This window comes from Talaromyces marneffei, chromosome 1 (assembly GCF_009556855.1).
Source record: "Talaromyces marneffei chromosome 1, complete sequence".
Lineage (NCBI taxonomy): Eukaryota > Fungi > Ascomycota > Eurotiomycetes > Eurotiales > Trichocomaceae > Talaromyces > Talaromyces marneffei.
This window is the reverse complement of record NC_072348.1, coordinates 784,483-808,268: the sequence shown is the minus strand read 5'-3', so window position 1 is coordinate 808,268 and position 23,786 is coordinate 784,483. Positions and strand designations below refer to the sequence as shown.

Sequence of the window (23,786 nt, the reverse complement as noted above, 5' to 3'; positions counted from 1 at the left end):
TCTGACTTGCATAACTTCAATTGTCCCCTGTTGACGTGGCTAGTTAGACGTCTGCTACATCCAGAAATCAGAAAATGTGATGAATCATAAAATATGAATGATTGTTTATGGAACTATCTCGATGGGTTGGTTGATCACGAAAGCCGAAAGCTTATGACTAATGAGAGTTTAGTGTACGTACCTAAGAGGTATCCCATGAATCTTGACATTCCTGCGGTCAAGGTCAAGGCGCACCTCGAATGGTCAAGGAACGGTGTCACGCAACTCTTTTAAGACTTTATTGGTAGTGTAGTTGCGGAGGCCCTCGGCAGCCTTGTTAAGTCCCAAATTCTTGTTGATGGCTAGCCTTGACCAAGAGAAACAAACAAAGATAGGCTTACGGCCCAACCTGGCTGGCATCGAGTACTACGTGTGTTAATATCGGATATGAATTGTCCCGCTATTTCATCTAACAATTACTTTCATAGTTAACATACAAAAGTCAAGATCGCTGCAAGGACAACTATCATACACAAATCATCCTCATAGACCACTATTCGCTTTCATCTTCTTGGTCATTCTCGTCATCATTTTGCGGGTCATCGGGCATCACAACGCTGTTGAGATACGTTACCTGCAGATGATTGTCAGTGCCCAGGTCAGATATTCCTCGTAAAGGAATGGTGCTGCGGGTATGCCCGAAAAAGACATTCATGTCAGAGGTGAGAATGAGTGAGGTATTATAAAGTTTCAATCTAGTTGATCCCCAAGAACCAATCGATCGATTGATATAGCACAGGGGGGATAATAGAGAAGACTCTCCATGTCACCATGGTGCAGCGACATGCAGTTGAAATGCAAGCCTGGAATTCATTTTGTCCTCTAGCATGTCTTCTGAATGGAGTTGAAGAGGGAGGGGTTGTCAACGCGGCTAAAGGCGGACCGAGAGCGGGTGGATTAGAGCGAATAACGAGGTGTGAAACCGAGACCATTTCCTTCAGAAGGGCAAGGACTGTTGCACTCACAACTTGGTCGGTGGATCATTGTGCTATGCAGGATTGCAGAAGACAGAGGCAAAGGCAACTGAATGAGGGGTGAACGGATCAAAGGAAAGAGGGAGGGGACCACTCACAAAAGGCACCAATACTTCTATCAGACTCTCAATTCGTTCTTGTGCATCGGGGCTGAGTAGGATTTCATCCGAGAGTGGTTTCCCGACGGTGTAGCTCCGCAATCTGAGTAAATCAATGTTGGGATTGTCAGGTTCGTAGCCCTTGGAAGCGTCTGTGTTAGTGCAAGGAAAATTTTCGTAGGAATTTAGCAAGGATGCAAAGGGACGGGAAATGGTGGTGAACCATGGAACGAAACGGCACTATGCTGCACCGTCGAAGCCATCGCCTCGGCAGATTGGACCAGACATTGAACCCACAAGAGCACGCACGGCATACAGAGGGAATGACTATCAAGTTTCAACCACATTTGGAAGCTGGAACAGGTGTTAGGCTTTTGGCGATGTTTGTGCCACATCTTGTCATAGCCATAGTCACTCTAGGCATGATCAGAAGGGATTGGTGGTTGGAACCCAAACGGGCATTCAGCAAAGTTTGGTACCAATGGGCCTGGACTGTCACTGGCCGTCCCGTCCACCCGCGGCTTTCCAACCATCAACCTTTCATCAAATCAACCCGTGTCATGCCATCGAGTGGTCTGTCATGGCAATTCGACAGTATCAATTCTGGTTCTGACAAGAACAAAGAGGAAATGCATTCCACGCTTGTATCCATGCCTTGTTAGAGCGTTTCGGATGCCTGACACGGGTGACCTGGTCACGGCGAGGGTGATCCACAGCATGCGACAGACTGTTAGTTGCAGATTGAGAGCAACAACCCCAAGAGAAGATCTTCCAGTGCTGACATTCAAACCGCAAAGCAGAAAGAAAACATAATCATCGAAAGTCATCGCCGAGTCGCACTTCGCTCTTCACAACAGACCTTGAACTCTACCATCGAACGTTGAATCGCTGAAAATGGCATTTTTCCAAGACGCATGATGATAACTGAATAAAAAACCATGGATTGTGATAGAAGACAAATGGTTGCACCAGAAGGCTGATTGGATGCAGGAAAAGGATTATGAACAAGCTAGCTCACCTTTGGCTTGGTTTTGAGGGCGCTCTCCTGATTGTGGCTAACGAAAGCCTTTACAGCTTTGCGCTCGTCATCAGGTATGCCATTGAAGAATTCTCTTCTGAGGTCTGCGTTCCTCAGGACTGATTTAAGTCGCGCGGGATTCCGATCGACATCCCTCCGAAGAAGCGCCAGTTTACTCGCCTCTGGCATCCATAACCCGGCACCTATCGTATCACGGACGCGTTAACAAGCTTGCCCTCATCAGACAAAAACTCTGGTCTCTAGTTGCTATGTGAATTTGCAGTCTTGCTCATGGATAGACTGGAACGCCATAACCGGATACTGTGTGTAGTTCGCGGAACCGATCATGATGACTTCGCCGGTTTGGAATCGATCGCTAAAAAAAAAAATGGACACACGTACCTATAAAGCAATGTCCGGGTTGGAGGTGCACATAATACGCTGCATATGGTCCCTTGCGTCCTGTACGACTCCTGTCCCTAGGTCAGCCAGCTCACAGGTGTGTATATAGATGATCGTACCATGCAGCAGAGAAATGTGTCTGTGACTCGGTTAGCCAAGGTCAATGCTCAACGGGATATCAAAGGCTTAGCCTCTTGCTCTAGGGGAAAGATGGAAGAGCAGCATCTTGCCTTATAAGGAGTGGGATCGTTACTGAATCTGACATCCCTATGGATGCGAAAAACCTGCCCGTCGTTAGCATTTTGTGGACGGTTACCAAAAGGACAAAACTAACCAAATCCTTTGCAGGCAATTCCGGAATGGTCTCGTCTTTCTCGATGATCTTTTCGGTCAAAGTCTCTACGAACGTGTCCCAATCTTTTTTGGAAGCTCGATAATCCGCGTCATGAGCTGCTAACTGGTGAGCATATTCACATCTGGGCGTTAAGGCGTTAAGGCAGGGTCGGTACCTTTCAACCACTGCCGTTCGTTGTTCTCCTTGAGATCTTTCAAAAACAGCATGGTATTCGGGTGTATCGCATCATCCTTATAATCTATGCCGCCCAGGTCCCGTGCTTTCGGCTTCTTGATAAAAACCTCCTTTCCTGGACCCAGCCCTGCCTTGACTCCTTCTCGCCATAATTCTTTGCCTTTGGAAGACTTTAAGGCAGGTAAGTCTTCTGCACCGTCACCCGAATTCTGCTGCTTTGTCTTTGCGCTAGTTGATGGCCGTCCGCGCCCTCTCTTCTTTGGTTTTTCTTCTTCGGACTCCTCTTCAAATCCTTCCTCCTCATTGACTGAATCCTGGTCCTCATGAGCTGCTTCTTCCTCATAAGCGGAGCCAGAATCGCCATCGACGTCACTGGTTGATTCATCCGTACCAGAACCTTCAAAATACTTGCTCTTTTTGGCAGTACTTTTTATTGTAGACCCCGCAGAAAGTCGTTTCCTCTTGGTATCCACCTCTGTAGCTGGGCTTTCACCCAATGAGTGCCTTGTCAACCGCCGAGGCATGCTTTCTTTTCAGTCGTACAAATCTAATTTGAATCTGCTCCTGTACAACCAACAAGCGCCTAGGGATATTGCCTCGTAGGGCAAAGCTTTGACCTGGAGAATAGCAAATTTCCTTTGATACTCCGAATCAGCAAGAAAAAAAATCGAAGCAAGTTATTCTATTTAGCTTGCAGCACCAAGAAAGTCAACTTTTATCGGTGCCAGTGACAGACAGACCCGCATATCATAGCGGGACGGACTTAGACTCCTTAGTCACTAAGCACTTAACTAACCCTCCAACTAGCGTTAGGCGTAATAAATACCCGTAGCGGCCGCTTACCGCCTCTTTCGCAATAAAATACGCACCCGCGGTAAAATACACTGTCGCATCTGACTTCCAATGACAGGAAAAAGCAATCTCGACTTTTCATGCTGTTTCTCGCCATTACCCTTTTAGCGCAATCGCTCATTCTTGCACAGAGTCTAGCCGGAAGTAGACAATATCGATCGGCAGTCTGTTCAACACCGTGCATAGCGGTGATCTGAGAGAAGCATAACGATTGGTCGATTAATTTGACTTGCATTTTGGGACTTCTTGATATTCGAGCATAAGGCAGCGAAGCAACAGTAGAAAATGACTGCACCATCACAATACGGCGACGCTACCATTCCGCCGGGGTTCGTGGCGCGTAAGAGCAAGATTCTATCTGAATTGTCTGTTCCCGATGCAGAGTACACGGATTTGTCACCGAAGGGTTCGGTCGACGAAGGCATTCGCGACTTGATCAGAGACATCAATGCTTTGGATGGCCTTGTTACCACTAGCAGTTGTGCTGGAAGAGTAAGCATCTTTGTCGAAGGCAGCAAAAAGACAAATAAGAAGCGAAAGACAGATATCGCAGCGGCTGGGAGCTCACGACTTATTGAACAAGCCGCTGGCCAGGTTCAAAGTCAACATGATGATGGTAAAATTGATAAAGAAAATGAGGATGAAAATGAGGATGAAAATGAGGATGAAAATGAAGAGGAGGATGCGCTTGCCAACAGAGATGGCAGGGAAGGTGATGCTGGACGGAAGTTCGCTCTTTCTGGCGGAAAGGGCGAGGGAAGGTGGTTGTACGTCTCACATGACCCCGTCAACGACAACATCATATCTTCATACCATGAGCTGTTTGGCCTTGTTCCTGGAGACGGAGTCCCTAAAATTAGCACTTCCGGCGATACGAATATGCGACTCATTCGCTTTCACTATGATCCAATGGTGCGTGTACAATGCTCAGCGACCTTGTCACTCTTATGGCGATGAGGCTAACAGCTTCCAGATCTTACACGTTATGACGGCTACTCTTCACCACGCCCATCCAGTGCTAGCCGCTGCATCCCACGCAGGCTTCCGGGAAAGTGGACTCCAGAGCTTGCGGTGTCTTGAGGTCTTGCACAGTAACGGTCCAGATCAGCATTCGTCATCGACGGACAATGCTTCACACAGCCCAATTGTTGCTGTTCGCTCAGCTGGATTGGCTCTTGAATCCGTTATTGGCTACTGCGAGCATAATAACGATGACTCGGAACCATTAATGCGGAGCCTGGTCACGGAAGAGTATTTACAGATGCTCGTGGCTCTCGCCAATGAAAGATTCAAAGTCAATAAGGAACGCGTGGAAAGATTTCGATCTAGATTGCTCAATCTCTATGAGATGGTATCGAATGCAACATCAAATATTGCTCATAGAAAGAAACCTTCTGACTGGGAAGATTCACAAACCCGGAAGGAGAGAAAGCGACTCGAAGGTCTAAGGAGACAAGCAGAGAAATTCCGACAAAAGGAATCAGAGTCAAACCCCGAGAACACAGATATTGATATGAGCATAAGTTTTTGAAACGATAATCAACGCGGGAGTTTTCTACTCTGGTAATGCGTCATCTTTACCTACGGGTTTTTACTATCGACAAATGTTGAGAGTGCCGGTTTTTAGATAATCATGGTGCATTAATTGTTCCCTTTTTAGGACTATTGACCTCGTTGCATACAAAATGGGTGACTAGAAAGGGTGCAATGACAAGAATTCGACTTTGCCGTTTCATGACCAGAAATGGAAAGACAAAACACCATCACGTAAAGAAAGAAAGACGGACAACCGAAGATAAAGGATAGCAAGCATACCAAACTGTTGCACAGTCTCGTTTGCCCAAATTGTACTGCTCAACTTCTATTTGATGGTGTTTATTGCAAGGAAATATGGATGGAAGATAACAAATATGTGGCCCGGACCAAACAGAAAATTGCGGGATCATGGAAGCATATGACGTGACTATGCAGAAGAACTCATCAATGTGAGGCAGTTAGTGATGGCCATCAAATCAAGACTTGATTGCAGTGTTCTTGCTGACCACATCCTCCTCATCCTCTGACAAAACAGAGAGGCCTCGTTGCTGACTAGAAACGGATGGATTCGAAGCATGACGGCTTGGGCGCCCGCCACGATCGATATTGTCTGCCTCTGTAGATGCGAACGCATTTTTGTTTGGTGCGGCATAAGTAACCCCGTCAGATGCAGTAGTAGACCAAATTCCGTGCTGCAACATCAGGGTGTTGACATTGTGACTTTCGTTTGGGTTCACACCATGGCCAACACCAACATCTGCAGAGAACAATGCACCAGCTTGCGACACTCGATTAGCGGGATGGGACAGCAAGATCTGGTCATGGTCGTCTGAAAACCCACTGATGCTCTGAATGGTTGGCGGGATCGAGATGCTTCCCCTACGGCGAACCGGAACAGAACCCTTGAGATCAGGCTGTGCCGTGAGAGGTACAGCAGCCGAAACAGACTGGCTATGCTGATGTCGATATCTAGGCTTGTTCTCAAGCGAGACGCCATAGATGTCACTCTCATTGGTGACCAAACTGCCATTACTAGAGCTAAACTGACTCACTGCCCCGGAGAAGGTAGAGCTGGTACCAGATCGAAGACGCACAGCTTGAAGAGCTGAAGTCAGGCTCTCATCATCATCAGAGTTCGTATTTGACATAATCTTCGGGTCACAGAATTGAGGCGATGCAGAATCGTGGCTGAGAACCTCACGCTTAGTGGCATCCTTAACCCAAGGATCTTGAATTGGGACAGACTGGTGTTTCAAGATATGCTGTGCTGGGGCTGGGCTACTAAGTATCATAGGCTCTGTGAATGGCTGAGTCGTGTTCTGGTTTTCCGCATTTAGAGCAGTTCGGATTAAGTCACTAGCCAGTTGGAGCTCGACCTTGGAAGCATCCTCGAAAGTTGTTATCTTGTTGTGAAAGTTCCATTCAATCCAAAGATGTCCCCAAGGAGACTCTTTCATTAGACCAGCCCTGTTCTGCCAGTTGTTGGGGATAATCAGATTGTCCTTGTCACACGTGCCTAGGGCTTTGCGGGTTAGCTGGGCATAGTACTAATCGACCATAGTTAGCTTGGGTTTGTTATTACAGAAATATGAAACCAGTGAGTGAATACCATAACATCGTACTCGCTAGCCGAGCTGTCCTTTGCTAGGCAGTCGAATGGCCAGAATTCAAAGTGACTTCGGCGTACGATGGGTGAAAATGCCGGCATCTGAGCAGCTGCGATCAGACAAAACTTCTGTCTCTCATTGAAGGCAGGACATTTGACCCCAGCACGAAGAAGGTCCACAAGCAGCGATTCGTTGAGACCGATGATACGACATTGTTTGACTCTCTCACACAGTTCGAGGATCTGTTGTACGGCTGCTTGGTATAGCTCGTCTCGATCGGCAACGGTGTACATGGAGGTAGCGAACCAGGGAAACTGATCTTATGTTAGAGAAAAAATATCATAAGAGTCAAAGATAAAGGGCATCCATACCTTCCACAAAGTGGAGATCAAACATTCATAAGTCCGCTGACGGCAACGCTCGGTAAAGGGAGACTGGAAGGAGAAGCATGTCAGTGTGGCTATCAACTCGAGTCTTGGGTCAGAAGGAATACATACACGAGCAGGTACCAGGGCGTGAGATACCAGACCACGAATCTCCTCGTTAGTCAAGAAACCTTGAAAGCCAGCGGAGTAGGGATCGGCGTTAGCAAGCAACTTTGGCATGCCGTTTTGCCATTCGACACATTTTGCTCGAGGAAACAAATCGTGCAACAGTTCGTCCTGTGAGCTAAGCGTAATATCGACATGGCGCGTGCCCAAGCGAGGATAACGTCCAGATTCCGTGAAGCTGAGACGACGAGCCGCTGCTTCGGCATCCTTTTGAGTCTCGAATTCAACAAATGCATCCATAGTCTTTGCTGTAGATCGTTCCATGATGATGTGGATGCCACCACCGAGGTCAGGACCAAGAATGCCAGCATGACGTCCCATCAACTGATGAATCTCATGCCTAGTGACGGCATAGGGGAGCTGGCAGTATGTCAGTGAAGGGTCTAAAGACAAAAAAGTGAGCAATGCAAGGGCCTACGTTGCTGATCTTGACGATTCCGTGCTCCTTGGGCTGCTGGTCGCTTGCCATGTCCTTGAAGGGGAAGTTCTGAACCTTGCAAGCCTCGTTACCAAGCCTGGCTTGCACTTGTGATACTTCGAATTTGTCCGTGTTCTGCTGATCGATCTTGCGTTGAACAGCCATACGCTGTTCCATCTGCTGCTGAATTTGCTTTCGCTGCTCATTCAAAAATTGCTCCATCTGATGACCGTAGACCTGGCGATGGTTGACCTGGTTGCGAAGTGGGCTATTGGCTTGCTGCTGGGGTTGGATTTGAGGCTGGGCATGGTATTGCTGGTGATTTGCCTGCGTGAACTGCGATCCAGCAGCAAAGATCTGGTTTCTCATCGAAGGAAGCATGTATGGACCAGCCCCATATCGTGACTGCCCTTTTGCTTCGAATGGACCTCTACGAGCAGAGAGTCCCGGAACTTGGCAATACATGACGGCTTGAAGCTTGTATGATTTGAAAGAGAGACAAGAATCGGGAACTGATATGAAGACTCGAAAGAGTGGCCTGGGGATAACGAAGGAAGAGAAGAGAAAGGGGGCTCTGATGCTTCTAGGGCTGTCAAAAGTCAAGATATCTGATGAATAGTGGGCGTAGATATGAAGAGAGGATGTCAAGAGGGAGGGAAGAGTGAAGTAAAGCGCAGAAACCTCTCTTTATATAGCAGTGAATGGTGAACAGACCGAAAGATGCCTCTTTTCAAATCTTATTCATATTTCAAAGTAGCATTGTCCCAGCTCACTACTTGAAGTGAATATATTCATATCTAGGGTTATGAATAGGACCCGTTTAAGTAAGTGAGGATTTTCATCATTATAGATCAAGGCGAACTCCACTTCAGACATCATAATCATCGGGTTTTTGATACTTGATTGTGAACATGGCAGACCTGGTAGGCTACTGTGAATACCCACTTGTCAATGAATTCTTCTTTGGGATATGGAAATGTAAAACTTCCACAATAGTTCAGATTGAGACTTAAATAGGGCGGACTAAGTGGATAAAATTGAAGAATCTCAGCTTCCTAGTCAGATGATCGAGTATGCCACCCAATAAAGGAGTACAGAATTGATGACGAGCCATCGGCGTAGTTGCCAATGGGAGAAGACCAACCTGTCGAACTTTTGTTTGAGATCCAGGGTGTATATACTGTTCCTGGGTGTCGTGTAGCTATCACAGATAGGGAATTGAGCCGACAGATAGCTGGAAATGGAAGTATTGTTCGAGGATCTTTCAGTAATATATATCTCATCCAATATTGTTCCTACAGTGTGGTTGCCGTCTGTATATCACTAACACAATAGACAGCAGACACATTCTTAGAGATTATCTAGACGAGGAAGTGAATTAGACCAATGAGTGGTATATCACAGACCACTTGCTCAATACCTTGCAAAGCGTCTACAGTTACAACAAGACAAAGAATACAACAATAGATTGTTTGGATTCATAAACAAGGCTAAAAGATATCATTGAATCAATCAAACTAAGCAGAACCCTATTGTTAGTCTTAGGGCCACATGTGTCACGGGACCAGGTACTTACTGGGGTGAGAAAGGACTCGGCGACGAATCGTGCTCGAGCATTCAACTGGTGAGAAATGTCAGCTCAATACAAACAATAGGAAACGGATTAAGACATGAAACATACAAAGAGTTTCATCTCTGAGATCTCCTTATCCACTTCCTCCATACTATGCGATTGGTTAGTTTCCGGACTCCCATGGGGTTGTAGGCAAACGGCTAGGCATCCAATGAGGAAGAAGACGCACAATTGAATTATGAAATCGACGAGCTTGTGTTTTAACATGGCTTCGGTGTGGAAGTTCGTAATGAGGAAAGAAATGTCGTATCCCTTTATACTAGTCAGAAATTGTTGAGAACCGATGATAAACGTGTAGACGTAACATACCCTCACAGGTTTACGTCGCAAGATGAAGAACGACTCCGCACGCTGAGTCAAGAATCTCGTAAACTTATGTACTAGAATATTCTCGATTTCATCTGCTTGCTTGATGCGAATGCTAACGCGCACGCTGTTCACACTAGGCTCGATCAGGACCCTCTCGCTCTCATTGCGGGCCACTGTGAGCGGATTCAAGAGCACTTCGGGAGAACTGGCAGCTTCAATTTCGGGAACATTATGTCTCTCGGAGGTTTGGGATGCGAAGTTCGATACAGAGAGAGCCGCTGTCAAGGAGGATCGGACGCATTGGAGGTACGGGCGGAGAGATTGTGACTGAGCTGTCAGCTTGGAATAGAAGGTTGTACGCAGGCATTCATTCCGTCTTACCATGTTGATGATCGGCCAGCGGGATAACGTGTTACTCAATCATGCAATTCAATACCTTGACATATAATCACAAAGAGACCGGAAGGCTATTAACAAGACTTGGCCCGTTCAAACGTCGCAACAAGTCAAGGCATTGAATAATAGTAGCCAAAGTAGTAGTTGTTGTAGTTGTTGTAGTTGTTGCGGGGAGCTCAGGCGGCATGATTGATTGCGATGATGGCAGCAGCGGGTCTACTAACCACGAGAGTACGTAGCATGGTGTTTGCACTGTTTGCACGTACCATCAACAGTGTCGTCAATCGCTTCTCCCCGCCAGTGGCGGTCTTTGTTTACCACTTCATCAACTTGGTTAGATTTTCTCAAGTCTCTTTTCTTTTGCATCTGTTTTCTTTTTGAAAGCAGCTACGTGACTTGACGCTGCTTTGCATTTCCTCGCCATGGCTACGATACCAGGTTTGTCCTTCCCCTTCAGAAGCTTAGCTGTATGAGCTCAAGTGCTGATTAATACAAAGTCATCGTCAAGCATCAGGGCAAACGCTACGATGTCGAGCTCGATCCATCCTCGAACGGCGAAACCTTCAAATTCCAGCTTTACTCCCTGACCGGTGTCGAACCAGAAAGACAAAAAATCTTGGTCAAGGGTGGCCAGCTCAAGGATGACACCGAGCTCTCAACCCTCAAGGCGAAGCCTGGACAGACATTTATGATGATGGGAACTCCATCAGGAGCTGATGGATCAGCTATTCTGGCTCGTCCCAAGGAGACCGTTAAGTTTGTGGAGGATATGACTGAGGCAGAAGCTGCCCGAGCTGAGGGAGCCACTCCAGCCGGTTTGCAAAATCTGGGCAATACTTGCTACTTGAACTCGACTTTACAAACACTACGAGGTATCCCGGAATTACAACAGGAACTCTCACGGTACAGCTCGACAGGCTCTAACGGGGCTTCTCGCTTGGGTGATCTCAGTACCCTCGGCCTCGGAGGTCTCGGCGCGTCGTCAGATTTGACCGGTTCGTTGAGGGACCTATACAAACAAATGTCCGAAACCCAGGAGGGATTTCCGCCATTGATGTTTTTGAACGTTCTTCGAAACACGTTTCCGCAGTTTGCACAAAAGGCACAGAATGGTCACGGATATGCGCAACAGGACGCCGAGGAAGCTTGGTCACAGATTTTGACTCAGCTGCGCCAGAAGTTGAAGGTTAAGGACGGTGAAATCGAGACTTCGTTTGTTGATAAATACATGAGTGGTCGGTTTGAGTCTACCCTCGAATGTGATGAGCCAGCCGCCAAAGAAGCAGGGGAAGAACCTGTCAGTTCATCGGATGTCTTCCTCAAGCTAGACTGCCATATCGACAAGGACATTAACCACCTGGTTGATGGAATCAAGGCTGGTCTGGAGGAAAAGATTGAGAAACTCTCTGCTGTCCTAGACCGAGACGCCACTTACACCAAGAAGTCAAGCATCGCCCGACTACCCAAATATTTGACAGTTCATTTCGTTCGATTCTTCTGGAAGCGAGACAGTCAGAAGAAAGCCAAGATCATGCGCAAAGTCACATTCCCCACTGAGCTTGACGTTGTCGAGTTCTGCACGGACGAGCTCAAGAAGAGACTAATTCCCGTCAGGGACAAGGTTCGCGAAATTCGCAAGGACGAAGAGGATGCCGAGCGCGCCCGGAAGCGACAGAAACTGGCTCATCGACAAGAAGAGGATCGAAAGGCAAATGCGGAATCAGGACAGCCAGCTGAACCATTACAGAAGAAGAAAAAGGCAGAAGAAGCGGAGGCCAGCAAGAGCAGCGACAGAGATGGCGATACCGCCATGGACGATGTGTTCAAGTCTGATGAGGAGTACGAGGCCGAGAGGAGAGCGGCTATTCTCAAGGCGAAGCAAGAGCTTTTCGAACTCATTGATCCAAGCCTAGCGATCGACGATGGCTCTAACCAATCGGGACTCTATGAATTGAGGGGGGTAATCACCCATCAAGGTGCCAGTGCTGATAGCGGCCATTACACCGCATACGTTAAGAAGCAGGGCCGCCTTGTTGATGATGCGCGCGCCCCTAATGGGAAGCGACGTGAAGACGATGGGAAATGGTGGTGGTTCAATGATGACAAAGTGACTGAGGTGGATGCCGAGAAGATTGAATCCTTGTCTGGTGGAGGTAAGACTTGATCCATGCTATGGTAACTATCCTTCTGCTGACAGATTTCCTAGGCGAGTCCCATTCGGCACTAATCCTTCTGTATGGAGCCATCGACCTACCTAGCAAAGACGAGCTACAGTCCTAGTCGTGGCCCGTTTCTGCTGTCCGAGCCATTGAATCCAAAGACTATACGACGTCCTCACGATACTAGATGAACAGGTAGAGAGGGATGGTTTCATATCAGGTATCAATCATGGACGACATAAGTCAGTTGGTGGAGAGCATGAGGCAGATGGTACTTGAAATCGCTGGACACAGCGAAGGGTATTATTATGCATAAACAAGATGTACATGTTCAACAATGCGCACATGAAAGAACTCAAGTCGACTTTAGACAAACACAATGAGACAGGCATTTGTGTCCGTACTTGTACATTCTCACTACTTCACATAGTTTTTATACCTGTGATGTAAAAAGAGGAGGCATCCTATCGCGGGCAACAACTGATGGGGCAAAAAGAGAATCGACGTCGGCATGATTCGAACATGCGCGGGCGAACCCAAGTGATATTTCCACGATAATATTAAATCACGTGATGATTCTAATCACTCTCCTTAACCACTCGGACACGACGTCTTATTGTTTCAACGCATCCTTATTTCGATTCATAACGCTACTTGTTTTTGTGTTTCCTGCCGCTTGTCTGTGCTCTGCGGCGAGGCTTGAGGGAACCACGATTCCGTGTGTGTATACAGTAGTCGTCTTGTAGCACCACAGGGTTTACCTGTCCTCGCTGGCGGCGAAGAGACCAAAATGCTTCATGCTTCAAGAATACCCTTCAATGCCCTCCCTTCGCTTCGCGGCGTCTCTAGATCCCTCCGTCGCGACCTTATTCCCTCACAATTGACCTCGACAATTGTCCGCAACAGCACAACATACGCGGGGAACAACAACCAGCGAACCTTACAATCGAAATGGACGCGAAGAATATTTTGGGGGCTGCTTTTTGGTAGTCTTGGATATTATACAGGAAAATTAGGAATCGATTCATTCTTTCACCCTGCCGAACCAGGTTCGAAACAGGATGCGAAGCTGTTGGAATACGCTCGGAAACTAGCTGATCTCCTTCCATACGTTCAGAAGCTGAGACTAGATCCCATGTACGATGAATGGGATGCCTACGAAGACATCACAGACGCAGACAAGGAGCGAAGACTCACCAGTGGTCCGTTGAAAGGTAGTCGGGGTCTTGCATATCAGGTAAGCATGCGACGATTTCAGATCATGAATGCATCTTCGTATTCAATGAGGGTGTTCCGGCGCTGACACTTTTGAATATTTAGAGAATCTTTTGGAATGATGTGCAGAAGGTATGTGTCAATATAGTCCGCTTTGGAGATAGCACCGAAGGCTGGCCGAAAATCGTTCATGGGGGACTTTTGGCAACTGTTTTGGACGAGACACTTGGACGAGTTGCAATACGATCTGTACCTGCGCACACTGGAGTGACCGCCCATCTCGACGTTACCTACTATAGCCCCGTGGTTGGCGGGGCGTTCTATAATGTTATTGCCACGCTAGATAAGGAGCGTTCTACCGACCGAAAATCGTACGTGACCGCGGTACTAGTGGATCAGAAGGGAAAGATTTGTTGTAAGGGCGAGGCTTTGTTTGTTGTGCCCAAGAACATTCCGCTTCGTCCGTTGGTGGAACGCTTCTGAAGAGAGTCCCCGAGACCAGAGATTTCCATACATGAAGGAAGACATATTTCTTCGAGAGTCAGTTCCACTGATGAGTGGAGCAAATATAGACGGTGACTCACTGTGCATGACTTGAAAGACGACAGGTTTATTGTTTTTCGACCAATCTCAAGGACTACAGAGATGTATATACCCCACCGCATAAGACCTTGTGGTAGATCCTTCGACTAGTATATCATTGCCGCCAACACTATCAATATCACCAGTAAAATATCAGCAAGTCGTTACAGACACGGGCAAATCGTCAGTGTATTACATTATTCGTGTGTCAAGATGACTCGGTCGATCTTACCTTTCTGTCCCTCTATATCTCTACCTGACAAATGAACCAGGCGTGACAAATACATCCACAGACTGAGGGTCCGGTGTGACCTGGCTTGATAGTTCGAAATTTTCCTGACAGTCCTTGGGCCTAGACGTCACTTGAAATGAAGTCTTCGGGCGCGGAGTTGATGCGAATGTCTTGAATGGGTTTACCAACAATCTGTGGCAATTCTTCAATTCAACTACAATGCACAAATATTACAGGAGCTGTGATCTATGTTGATTTGGAGGATACCGTGTGGTACACAGGTGGTTGGTAGAGTGAGATAATATATTTTTGATATCGCTCGACGTTTATCTAATCTTGTTTACACCCGTTCGATGCGGTATGCTTCATAGTCTAGTCAAGTCCATCGATTTTCTTTCCGTTCAACTAGTATAATCCAGTCATGTAAGCTGGGGTCTTGGGAATGTTCTTGTTGTGTTTGTCAGAAGCTTATGTGCTGGAGAGATTGAAAGAGAATCAGTGAAAACTCAGAGCTCATGGCCTGATGCATGTCCTGATCTGTGGTCTATGTTTTTCGGTAATATTGTAGATAGTCATGAAGGAGAGAGATTATAGCTCGACCATGCATCTCCTTTGTTAGGTAAAGAGAATAATAGTGCCAAGGGATTACCAAAAATACTGTCAGAACTCATCATATCTTCTCAACAACCAGAATAGGATGGTGTTGGACGCTTGAGATAGCTTGGGCTGGGTTGTAGACTAAAAACCCTAATGCAGACGCAGGGCATTCAAGCAACAACACTGACACTATCTACCACGTGCTGCTCCAGAAGAATGGCCAATTGTTCTGTCACATGTTTGAGGGAAAAAAGTCAACTGTCATACTACAATGTACATTTGAACTCCTTCAGATCAGAGGTCTGGCTTCAATGTTGATTTGTATAGATTCCATGACCATGGAAGATGTATACGAACACATAGTAATTCCCTACTACCAGTATAATCCAGTTTCGTATACCCATCTTTACCGTCTGTACATCTACTGTCTAGTCCATCATCTAACCTGCAGTGTACTAGAATCCAATATTTCGCTCCTTTGACCTAATCCGTCAGGGTGCTCCGGTGGACTAGCCCATTGTCCCGTGTCTTGGAGAGTTGATTATCGCTTTTAAGTTTTACGGACAATGATCGTAGAAAAGACGGGCTTGGGTCCAATAGATTGTTGTCAATGCAATGCCATGCTCCGCTTTTATATAATCTACACACGCTAAGACGTCAAGAATGTGAAAATGCGGGGGAATTTCTCTGAGATACTACGTAGTAGATTGCAAATGATGAGGGGAAATTGACACCTTTACCGAGGGACAATGTCTCAACTCTGTTTTCACAAACTTTGCTACGCGGAGAACTGCTAGAAATTGCACATTTTCCATATCAAAGAGCCAAAAAAGTTCAAGTGCTGTCTTGAAACGCTTGTAGCACGATGGATTTTGACGGCTTCATCCCAAGAAAGCCCGGGGCCGCGGGGGCACAACTCATTTTCGTAGTTAGCCGATCATGTCTAGATAGACAGAACTTTAGGCCTGCTTGGGCTTAGTCTTAGAGTACTACGGTATCAAAATATGGGGTAAGTCTAACCTCCTCCTTTGTACCGTCCAAGCCGACACGACATGCACGCTGTTCCGCTCAGGGGCTAGGCCATGCGTATCAGTTGATCCAGAAAAGAACATCCGGCTCTCCATGTCCAAAAAAGAAAAACCGCCGACAATGGCGGCCTACTAATCCCAGCAGATGGGGTCGTCTGCAAGGCGGGGAGGGACATAGGTCACATCCCTTGCTCAATGTCCAACCCGCTTGAGGCTTGGGGGCAATAGAAAATGACATACATATACTTGACTATCTAGCTAGATCAAGAGTGGCCAGCTGGCCAGCCATTGTTCTCCTCAACGCCCGCTGAGTTCAAACCCAAGAACCGATGGAAGCATAGTCTAACGTAGATACACGTTGTACTAGAGAGATAAATCTGATGTATGTGCCTAACCGATTTGGTGAAGACATGGACCCATGTTACGTATAAAAGTCCAGTCTGGTCCCTTGCACTGCTGAAACAATCTGGCGCAGATGCTGGCCAGCCTTTTCGTCCGTTTACTTGCTCACTGACGTATTTGGGACAACGGTCCCAGATATAACTTGAGATTTTCTGGTCTTGCTCCAAATCTCTTTCGAAATAGAAAGTAAAGTGGCATTGACTATTGCAAAAATGGACACCAAAGAAATGTCGCCGTCTTTCAGCCATGGCACTACTAATAGCGCCCAGTCAAGCCCCAAGAGCAACTTGGAGGCGATGCCGATTATTGAAGTAGTTGGAGATTCGAGCGATGATGAACCCGTATGTGAAGATGCCTCAATGTTCGCTCTGACGTTCAACTAATGTATCCCAAGATGACAATGAAGCGGTTCTTGGGCCTGACTGCAATGGCGTTCCTCTGGACTGGTAAGTTAATAATACCCAATTCAGAACACAAAAAGATCTGATATCGAGGTCACCTTTTAGGCTCTCAAATCCCAATCTACCTTTTCGGCGGTATTCCTCCCTATATCTATGCCTCTATTGGCGGAGCAGATCGTTGGATTTGGTTTGTATGTGCTTTCCTCTCCACCACCAAGTACCAGTTGGTACTTTTATGAGTACAACTAACATACAAGCACTATAGGTTCTGGCAAACTTGCTCGCTCTCGCAGGTATATGTCCATTCGTCGGTAGTCTATCGGATTTGCTCGGTCGTCGATATGTCGCTATCCTTGGTGCAACACTCGTATGTCTCGGGTTGATTGTATCGAGTACTGCCAATACCATGAACACTTTTATCGGAGGCATGGCCATTTCCGGTGCTGGAGCAGGTACTTCTTCTTCCGAGCATGGATTCATTTATGAAAACCATATACTAACCATGAACAATTTGAACAGGCATCAACGAATTAACCGCCCTTTCAGCCACAGCCGAAATGGCGCCAACCCGCAAACGCGGTACATACATCGCAGCTTTGATATTGACAATCCTACCTTGGTCCGCCTCAGTCATGTGGGCTCAGCTTATTGCCTATCACTCAAACTGGAGATACGTTGGGTTACTAGCCGGTATCTGGAATAGCCTTGGATTGATTTGCACTGTATTCTTCTATTTCCCACCGCAGCGAGATAACAGCCAAGGTCTGTCGAAGAAGGAGATTATTTCAAGAATTGATTTTGTGGGTGGATTTTTGAGTATTGCTGGATTGATTCTGTTTTTGGCTGGGATGCAATGGGGTGGTTATCAGGTTTGTCCTTGGTCCCCTTCGCGAAAACATGAACTGACCTGGATACACGGATAGTACTCGTGGAAGACAGCTCATGTCTTAGTCCCCCTCATCCTCGGATTCTTTATCCTGGTTGCTTTCGGTTTCTGGGAAGTGTATGGTGCCCGTTATCCCATGATACCCAGCAAGATAATACAGGAACCTCGCACCTTAGGTCTGACGTTGTTGATCACATGGATCTCCGGTGCCAATTTTATATCAGTTATCCTATTTTGGCCAACGCAAAGCTTCAATCAGTTTGGTCATGATCCAGTGGGCGTTGGTCTTCGTTCTCTGCCTGTTGGGTATGGTATCTTGGCTGGCGCATGTATCACGCTTTGCTTGTTGTCGTATATGAAGGGCCAGATCAAGGCGCTGATGATTGGAAGCAGTGTCCTAATGACAGCCGGTATGTCTATTCCATTCAAGGCTGGAGTATTCAGGACAATTACTGACATAACACAGGATGCGGAGCTATGGCTGTTGCGCGAGCCGACAATCTCAGCACTCTCTGGATCATCTTGATCATTGGAAGTCTCGGAATAGGCGGAATTGTCGTCCCAGCAAGTATCATGACGACCATCATCTGCCCGGATGTATGACATCTCCCAAGCTGCGAACATTGCGTGAGCACAAACTAAACATCTACAGGACCTAATCGCCACAGTCGCAGCCCTAACACTCTCCATCCGAGTCGTCGGCGGCGCAATCGGCTACACCATCTACTTCAACATCTTCATCAACAAATTCACTACAAACTCCATCTACTACATCGGTGGGCTGATGAGCACCGAACTCGGCATCACAAACGTGACGTATATCACGGAAGCAATCCAACTGACCACCGCTTCTTTGTTGAAAGAATTGCAGACCATCCCCGGTATTGCCGGAAACACAACTGCGTATGAGATGGTTGTTGCAGCGGGGCAGGTTGCGTATGCTGAGAGTTACAAGTACGTTTATTTGGCATCTATTGCGTTTGGGGCGCTGTCGATTGGGGCAGCGTTGTTTTTGGATGATATTACCAAGTACATGGACGATCACGTTGCGGTTCAGTATCATTGATACTAGCAAACCCACCAATATATTATGTGTTCGGTTTGTTGTTCTTATTTTGTATGAGTATGACCGGTGTTAACTTATGACTGCATGAATGACTGTATGGAAGCTGTGATGAATTATAATATTACAATCGACATTGACTAGTACCTTGCTGATCCAACTTTTATACTAATTGAATAAGTCTCGGTTTGTGCAGTAATTCGTTATAATCTTTCAGTGTAATCAACAACCTTGATAAATGGGTATCAACAAACGCCATGCTATTATGCATTGGAAAAAATCCACATCAGAAAAGATCAGATCACATCGTCTCGATACGATCAAACTGGAACTTCCTGTTTGATGAACTGCTTCGCCTGCTGCGATCAGTTGCATTTGCTGTCAGAACACGACTAAGACCTCCACCGAGTCCTCGAGCAAAGTTTGCCCCACGCCATGCATCCAAGTCATCATCTGTGTGTCCAGCCATGACACTCTGTTGAGACCGTGATGCCATCTCGGGCCTGAGGCGATGATGTGCACCGAGTAGATATCCTCTTTCGTCGTAGGTTGGCGTTGCAGCGGGGGATGGCATGACTACCATATCAGAATGCTCTGTGCAGCTGCAACCACACGGGCTTGGGCAGACTAGATCCGAAAGGTCCTGTGTTCCACCTGTATGTAGTTGTTGGAGCGAGAACCATTCTTGGTGGCATTCGAAACAGCATACGTGACCACACTCCAGGCATGGTATGAACATTCCAGAAACAACTTCTCCACAAATAACACACCCAACGTGAGCAGATAGCGGCTGCACAGCAGCACACGAGGGACATTTTGGAAGTGGCGGTGGTTTCACCATTTTGCCACTAAAATCTTCCAGCTTAACGGAGGAGAAAACGGACCTGTACAGCGCATGCCCGCACTCGGCACAATGTCGTTGAACATCCAGAGTATCACCTGTAACTTGTTTTGTGAATGAGCTATCTTTCTGACCACGGGTTCCAAAAGACGGCTGCTTAGATGATTGGGTTTGCCGTTGTCCTGCAGACAAGTCACTCCCAGACCCTACAGGAGCACCTATTGTCAACACCTCGCTCCGCTGGATTGGCAGATCCCACACAAATAGTAAGTTAGCGTATGAGTTGCGGTAGGTCTGGAATAATGCTTCTCGTTTACGGTCGATGAATGGACTGCCCGGAGAATCATCAGCGTCAAACGCTGTACGATTCTTGTGTGACACATGAAGCCTCATCGGTTTGTGTGTGTCTTTCTTCTTCTCGCTATCTACCTCCGAGTGACTCCTTGACGTGATGACCATCGAAGAGTTGAGATATTCTGGTATCGCTGAAACGGCTCTGTTAAGAAACTGAGAAGCACTCCAACTGACGGCCGCTGGAATGTTCAAGCTTCCTATTGGGCTAGTCTTCTTCTTAGCGCTGCTTGTTGGTGGCGAGGAGGCGGCAGAAGGACCAAATGTGAATGATCGTGATAGTGACGATGCAAGTGCTGTACCTACCCCAGAACCGAGTCTGGACGGACCGTGGTTGTCTGGCGAGGCAGAAATGGACAGTGCAGGGGTCTTGCCCCCTAATAACCTTGAATGTGTAGCAATTGGTGACGCTGAGCTGGAGTGCGGTGTGGTTCCGATGCTGTTCCATTGCTCCGTTGGAATCTCCGGGCTTTGTAGCTCACTAACATCGACGCTATCTCTCGAATATGAGGTCATCGGAGTCGCCGCCTGCGATTTACTATCACGGACTTTAGAAGAGAAAAAGTCCAAGGCAATGGGACTATGCGCTTGCTGACTGAAGGATACTTCTTTGTCTCGGCGCCGACCAAATCGATTGAGCACAGATTGCTCGTGAAGAATGCATGAAAGCATTGCGAGCATTTGAACATCTCCTATTTGTTCAAAGTGATCAAAAAGCGCATTGATAAGCCAACGACCACCAAAGGCGCTATTGTTGAAACCGAATCGATGTAGAACCCCTTTCGGAGCTTGCTTCGTCTTGATCAAATTATCGGCCACATGGCCACCACCCAATCGCCCCGCAATGACGTTTGCATCGATATTTTGAGCTCGTGGATCGCTTTGGTTCTGTAGAACCAATTTTAATAGGCCCCAGACTTGAGCTAGATGATGATAGCCAGAGTCCGCTGCCACTGCTGCGTTATGCGCACAAACATCGGCACCGTGTCCGAATATTTTGTACTGACTAGCCAAAGCTCTCTTTGCAGGCAGTAGGTCACTGAGATTGTGAATAGCAATTATATTATGCGCAGAGTCTGATGATTTGACTGTACCGATGGTGGCAGGGGGACCACCAACCGTAGATAATTGAGAGTTGTCAGCGGACCTCGTACGATAGGTACCAAGGGTCCCAACACTACGCCACATAGAGGAGGCCTGGTATCGATTTGGCAAGCCAAGTATCACACCCGAGGAATCAGACGAGCTTGATGAAGCCGTATCGGAATCGTCAGAATAATCCGAGCCTCCATCATCAGTTGTACTCATTGTGCCAAGCGCCTTTCTGGTGGGTAGATGGCCAGGCGAACTTGTATGCAAGCGGCCGAATCCTTCAAAGATTCTATCATTTCGAGTAAGTCGACTTATATCCTTGAAACCAAGGGAGTCGAAAAGAGAACCAGGCTTGTCTTTCTTCGGCGGGAAGAAGCAGACAAGACGACCGTCATGGCTCCAAGTAGCACCGCAGACCTTGGCAACAGGAACCATGACATTGGCATTGATAGGGCGGAGTAACTCAGAACTCATGCTGAGATCTTGTTTCTGAAATTGCCCAACATCTTCATCCTCGTCGCTAGACTCGTCATCATCTAGTCCCGCAACTGGGGACTTGATGGTATCAATAGTCTCTCCGAGAACCAGAGCAATGCTCTCTTCGAGGCTGCATTCTCCGAGAAGATAACGAAGAGCACCTTCAAGACATCCTCGCTTTCGAGACATGTACGTCTCTGAAATTGTGCGCAACTCCGATACTATTTTTTCTGAAAGTTCGTTTGTCATGGCGGAGGTCTTTTGGATTTTAAAGATTGGTATTGCAGATCGCGGGTAATCTTCAGGAAATTTGATATCGAGTTTGAGAAATAGCGAGGCTCCTTCTGCAGCCCAGGGACCATGCAAGGAAATCGTCACTTTTCTTTGGCGGACATCTACTGTCTCGAAATCTACTTTGGAGAACTTTTCGCCCACATGTGTGATCTCATCGCCTAGGGTTTCAACGTCCCAGACAGAAATCTTTACACCGCGCATCCAGGCGATAGGGTTGGTGTTGGCCCTGAATTGTGTACGTCCCTGCATGCCGACCCTAGGTTCAATATGAATTTTATGATTTGACACACGAGAGTAACGTGTAGACACATTATTCGTCCCAAAGCCAGCACCAACCTGGGGACGTGTACCGGCCGAAATTACCGTTTCTGCGTACAATGAGTCCTCGAGGTTTTCGTCAAGAGGCTCATCACGGAATGTTTTATATGTAGCGCCTTGTCGAGTGAATCGCAAGCTACGGTCAACAGTCTTTCCTTTTTCGTAACCAACGTCGCGAAGAATATCTGAGTCAACTCGATGTAGCCTTAGCTCTCGATCGGCACCCCATGACACTAGTTGAAACTCTCGGTGGTCTAGTCCGTTGACAACGGTTCCTCTCGGTCGCCACAGAAACTCTTTGACTTGTCCCTTGTGCCCTGGGAAGCTATGCACAAGGGGCATAGTGTGGACAGATGGATCTTCAGATGTTGAGCTTAGACCGTACAAATGGAGATCGTTGTCGCCTCTTTGAGGCATTGCGAGGATTCCACAGCCAAATGGGGTATTTCTTGCGCGCCAAACTGGAAATGGTGTTTCAATAACTTTCTCGGGGACGTCTGCTTCGCCCTCGGAGTTCCAGACTTTGATTGTTTTATCCAACGAGCATGTAACAATGCCTTCCCTACGTGTGCGATCCCAGTCAACACCATAGATTTTTGTGCTGTGAGCTTCAATCGATTTTAGCGGTATTGCCCCCATACGATCGTCCCATATTCGTAGATATTTGTCGTGTGAACTTGCAACAATATGAGGATCCTGGCGATTCCATTTGACTTGAGTTGCACCGGCGAACCAGTCGGAAAACGAGACGACGGGTCGAGAAGGTGTCCGAAGATCCCAGCAATGGACGAAGCTGTCCACTGCACATGTAGCGAGGATTTCGGCATGGTGGGCGGAGAAGTTGATATCGGTAATAGCGCGTGAATGTGCATGTAAGACGTATTCTATGGAGTTTTCCCAGCTCTTCATGGAGAGGTTCCATACCAATGCCTTTTGATTGGACGTACTGACGACCCAGGAATCTCGATGTGCGAAAGGCGACCATTGGACATCGGCAACCTCCCAGGGCGTATGGTGTGGGAGGTAACGAGGCGGTGAATATGGCGAGTCAAGGTCGATGATATGCAGACCCTCTCTAGATGCCAGGACAACGTCTCGGCCACATGGCGATATGGACGCTGAGCCGACAGGTTGCTCGACATGGAATGAGCTGTCCTCACCAAACGTGGGGCTCTCAAAGGCCGACTTTGGGGCCTTTGAGTCGGCAGGACTCGACATGACTGATTGCTCTTCAAGCCCTGCAGCAATTATCTAGACGGTCGACGAGTATAGCAGGAATCAATATCGAGCACCGAAACAATTAGACGTCCATCAGTTTGAGTGGGAGGACCGTGCATTGCGTAGCACGGCGCAACTGTAGGCCGAATTCGTTTGCGATTGCTGTGTCGTTGAATGTCAAATTGTCGAATTGCAGTTCTGTTATGTTATCACAAAAGGACCTCAGGGAAGCTGCGGAGCTTGAGCGTGTGCCCACTTGGAAGGAGCG

At 47.3% G+C, this 23,786-nt stretch overlaps 8 protein-coding genes across 8 annotated transcripts; 4 read left to right on the top strand and 4 right to left on the bottom strand.

The window, feature by feature from the left end:
* Positions 1 to 532: 532 nt before the first annotated feature.
* Positions 533 to 3,584, bottom strand: EYB26_000302 (uncharacterized protein; the record flags this gene model as incomplete). Its single annotated transcript, XM_054259619.1, has 8 exons — positions 533 to 613; positions 1,112 to 1,252; positions 2,130 to 2,332; positions 2,532 to 2,602; positions 2,651 to 2,670; positions 2,762 to 2,815; positions 2,866 to 2,981; positions 3,041 to 3,584. The coding sequence occupies 8 exons, from the start codon at positions 3,582 to 3,584 to the stop codon at positions 533 to 535; spliced, it is 1,230 nt and encodes a 409-aa protein (XP_054115594.1).
* A 613-nt stretch (positions 3,585 to 4,197) lies between these two features.
* On the top strand, positions 4,198 to 5,443 carry EYB26_000301 (uncharacterized protein; the record flags this gene model as incomplete). The annotated part of the gene is made up of 2 exons (XM_054259618.1): positions 4,198 to 4,824; positions 4,886 to 5,443. The coding sequence occupies 2 exons, from the start codon at positions 4,198 to 4,200 to the stop codon at positions 5,441 to 5,443; spliced, it is 1,185 nt and encodes a 394-aa protein (XP_054115593.1).
* A 481-nt stretch (positions 5,444 to 5,924) lies between these two features.
* EYB26_000300 (uncharacterized protein) lies at positions 5,925 to 8,489 on the bottom strand (the record flags this gene model as incomplete). Its single annotated transcript, XM_054259617.1, has 5 exons — positions 5,925 to 6,995; positions 7,058 to 7,369; positions 7,427 to 7,489; positions 7,553 to 7,966; positions 8,025 to 8,489. 5 exons carry the CDS (start codon positions 8,487 to 8,489, stop codon positions 5,925 to 5,927), a joined length of 2,325 nt encoding a protein of 774 aa, XP_054115592.1.
* A 1,043-nt stretch (positions 8,490 to 9,532) lies between these two features.
* On the bottom strand, positions 9,533 to 10,350 carry EYB26_000299 (uncharacterized protein; the record flags this gene model as incomplete). Its single annotated transcript, XM_054259616.1, has 6 exons — positions 9,533 to 9,541; positions 9,601 to 9,645; positions 9,706 to 9,748; positions 9,827 to 9,909; positions 9,967 to 10,293; positions 10,348 to 10,350. The coding sequence occupies 6 exons, from the start codon at positions 10,348 to 10,350 to the stop codon at positions 9,533 to 9,535; spliced, it is 510 nt and encodes a 169-aa protein (XP_054115591.1).
* Positions 10,351 to 10,784: 434 nt separating this feature from the next.
* Positions 10,785 to 12,642, top strand: EYB26_000298 (uncharacterized protein; the record flags this gene model as incomplete). Its single annotated transcript, XM_054259615.1, has 3 exons — positions 10,785 to 10,800; positions 10,860 to 12,515; positions 12,569 to 12,642. 3 exons carry the CDS (start codon positions 10,785 to 10,787, stop codon positions 12,640 to 12,642), a joined length of 1,746 nt encoding a protein of 581 aa, XP_054115590.1.
* A 669-nt stretch (positions 12,643 to 13,311) lies between these two features.
* Positions 13,312 to 14,219, top strand: EYB26_000297 (uncharacterized protein; the record flags this gene model as incomplete). Its single annotated transcript, XM_054259614.1, has 2 exons — positions 13,312 to 13,758; positions 13,842 to 14,219. The coding sequence occupies 2 exons, from the start codon at positions 13,312 to 13,314 to the stop codon at positions 14,217 to 14,219; spliced, it is 825 nt and encodes a 274-aa protein (XP_054115589.1).
* Positions 14,220 to 16,789: 2,570 nt separating this feature from the next.
* EYB26_000296 (uncharacterized protein) lies at positions 16,790 to 18,930 on the top strand (the record flags this gene model as incomplete). Its single annotated transcript, XM_054259613.1, has 8 exons — positions 16,790 to 16,918; positions 16,972 to 17,023; positions 17,084 to 17,169; positions 17,244 to 17,430; positions 17,498 to 17,847; positions 17,902 to 18,274; positions 18,331 to 18,461; positions 18,517 to 18,930. 8 exons carry the CDS (start codon positions 16,790 to 16,792, stop codon positions 18,928 to 18,930), a joined length of 1,722 nt encoding a protein of 573 aa, XP_054115588.1.
* Positions 18,931 to 19,228: 298 nt separating this feature from the next.
* On the bottom strand, positions 19,229 to 23,518 carry EYB26_000295 (uncharacterized protein; the record flags this gene model as incomplete). Its single annotated transcript, XM_054259612.1, has 1 exon — positions 19,229 to 23,518. The coding sequence occupies one exon, from the start codon at positions 23,516 to 23,518 to the stop codon at positions 19,229 to 19,231; it is 4,290 nt and encodes a 1,429-aa protein (XP_054115587.1).
* Positions 23,519 to 23,786: the final 268 nt, after the last annotated feature.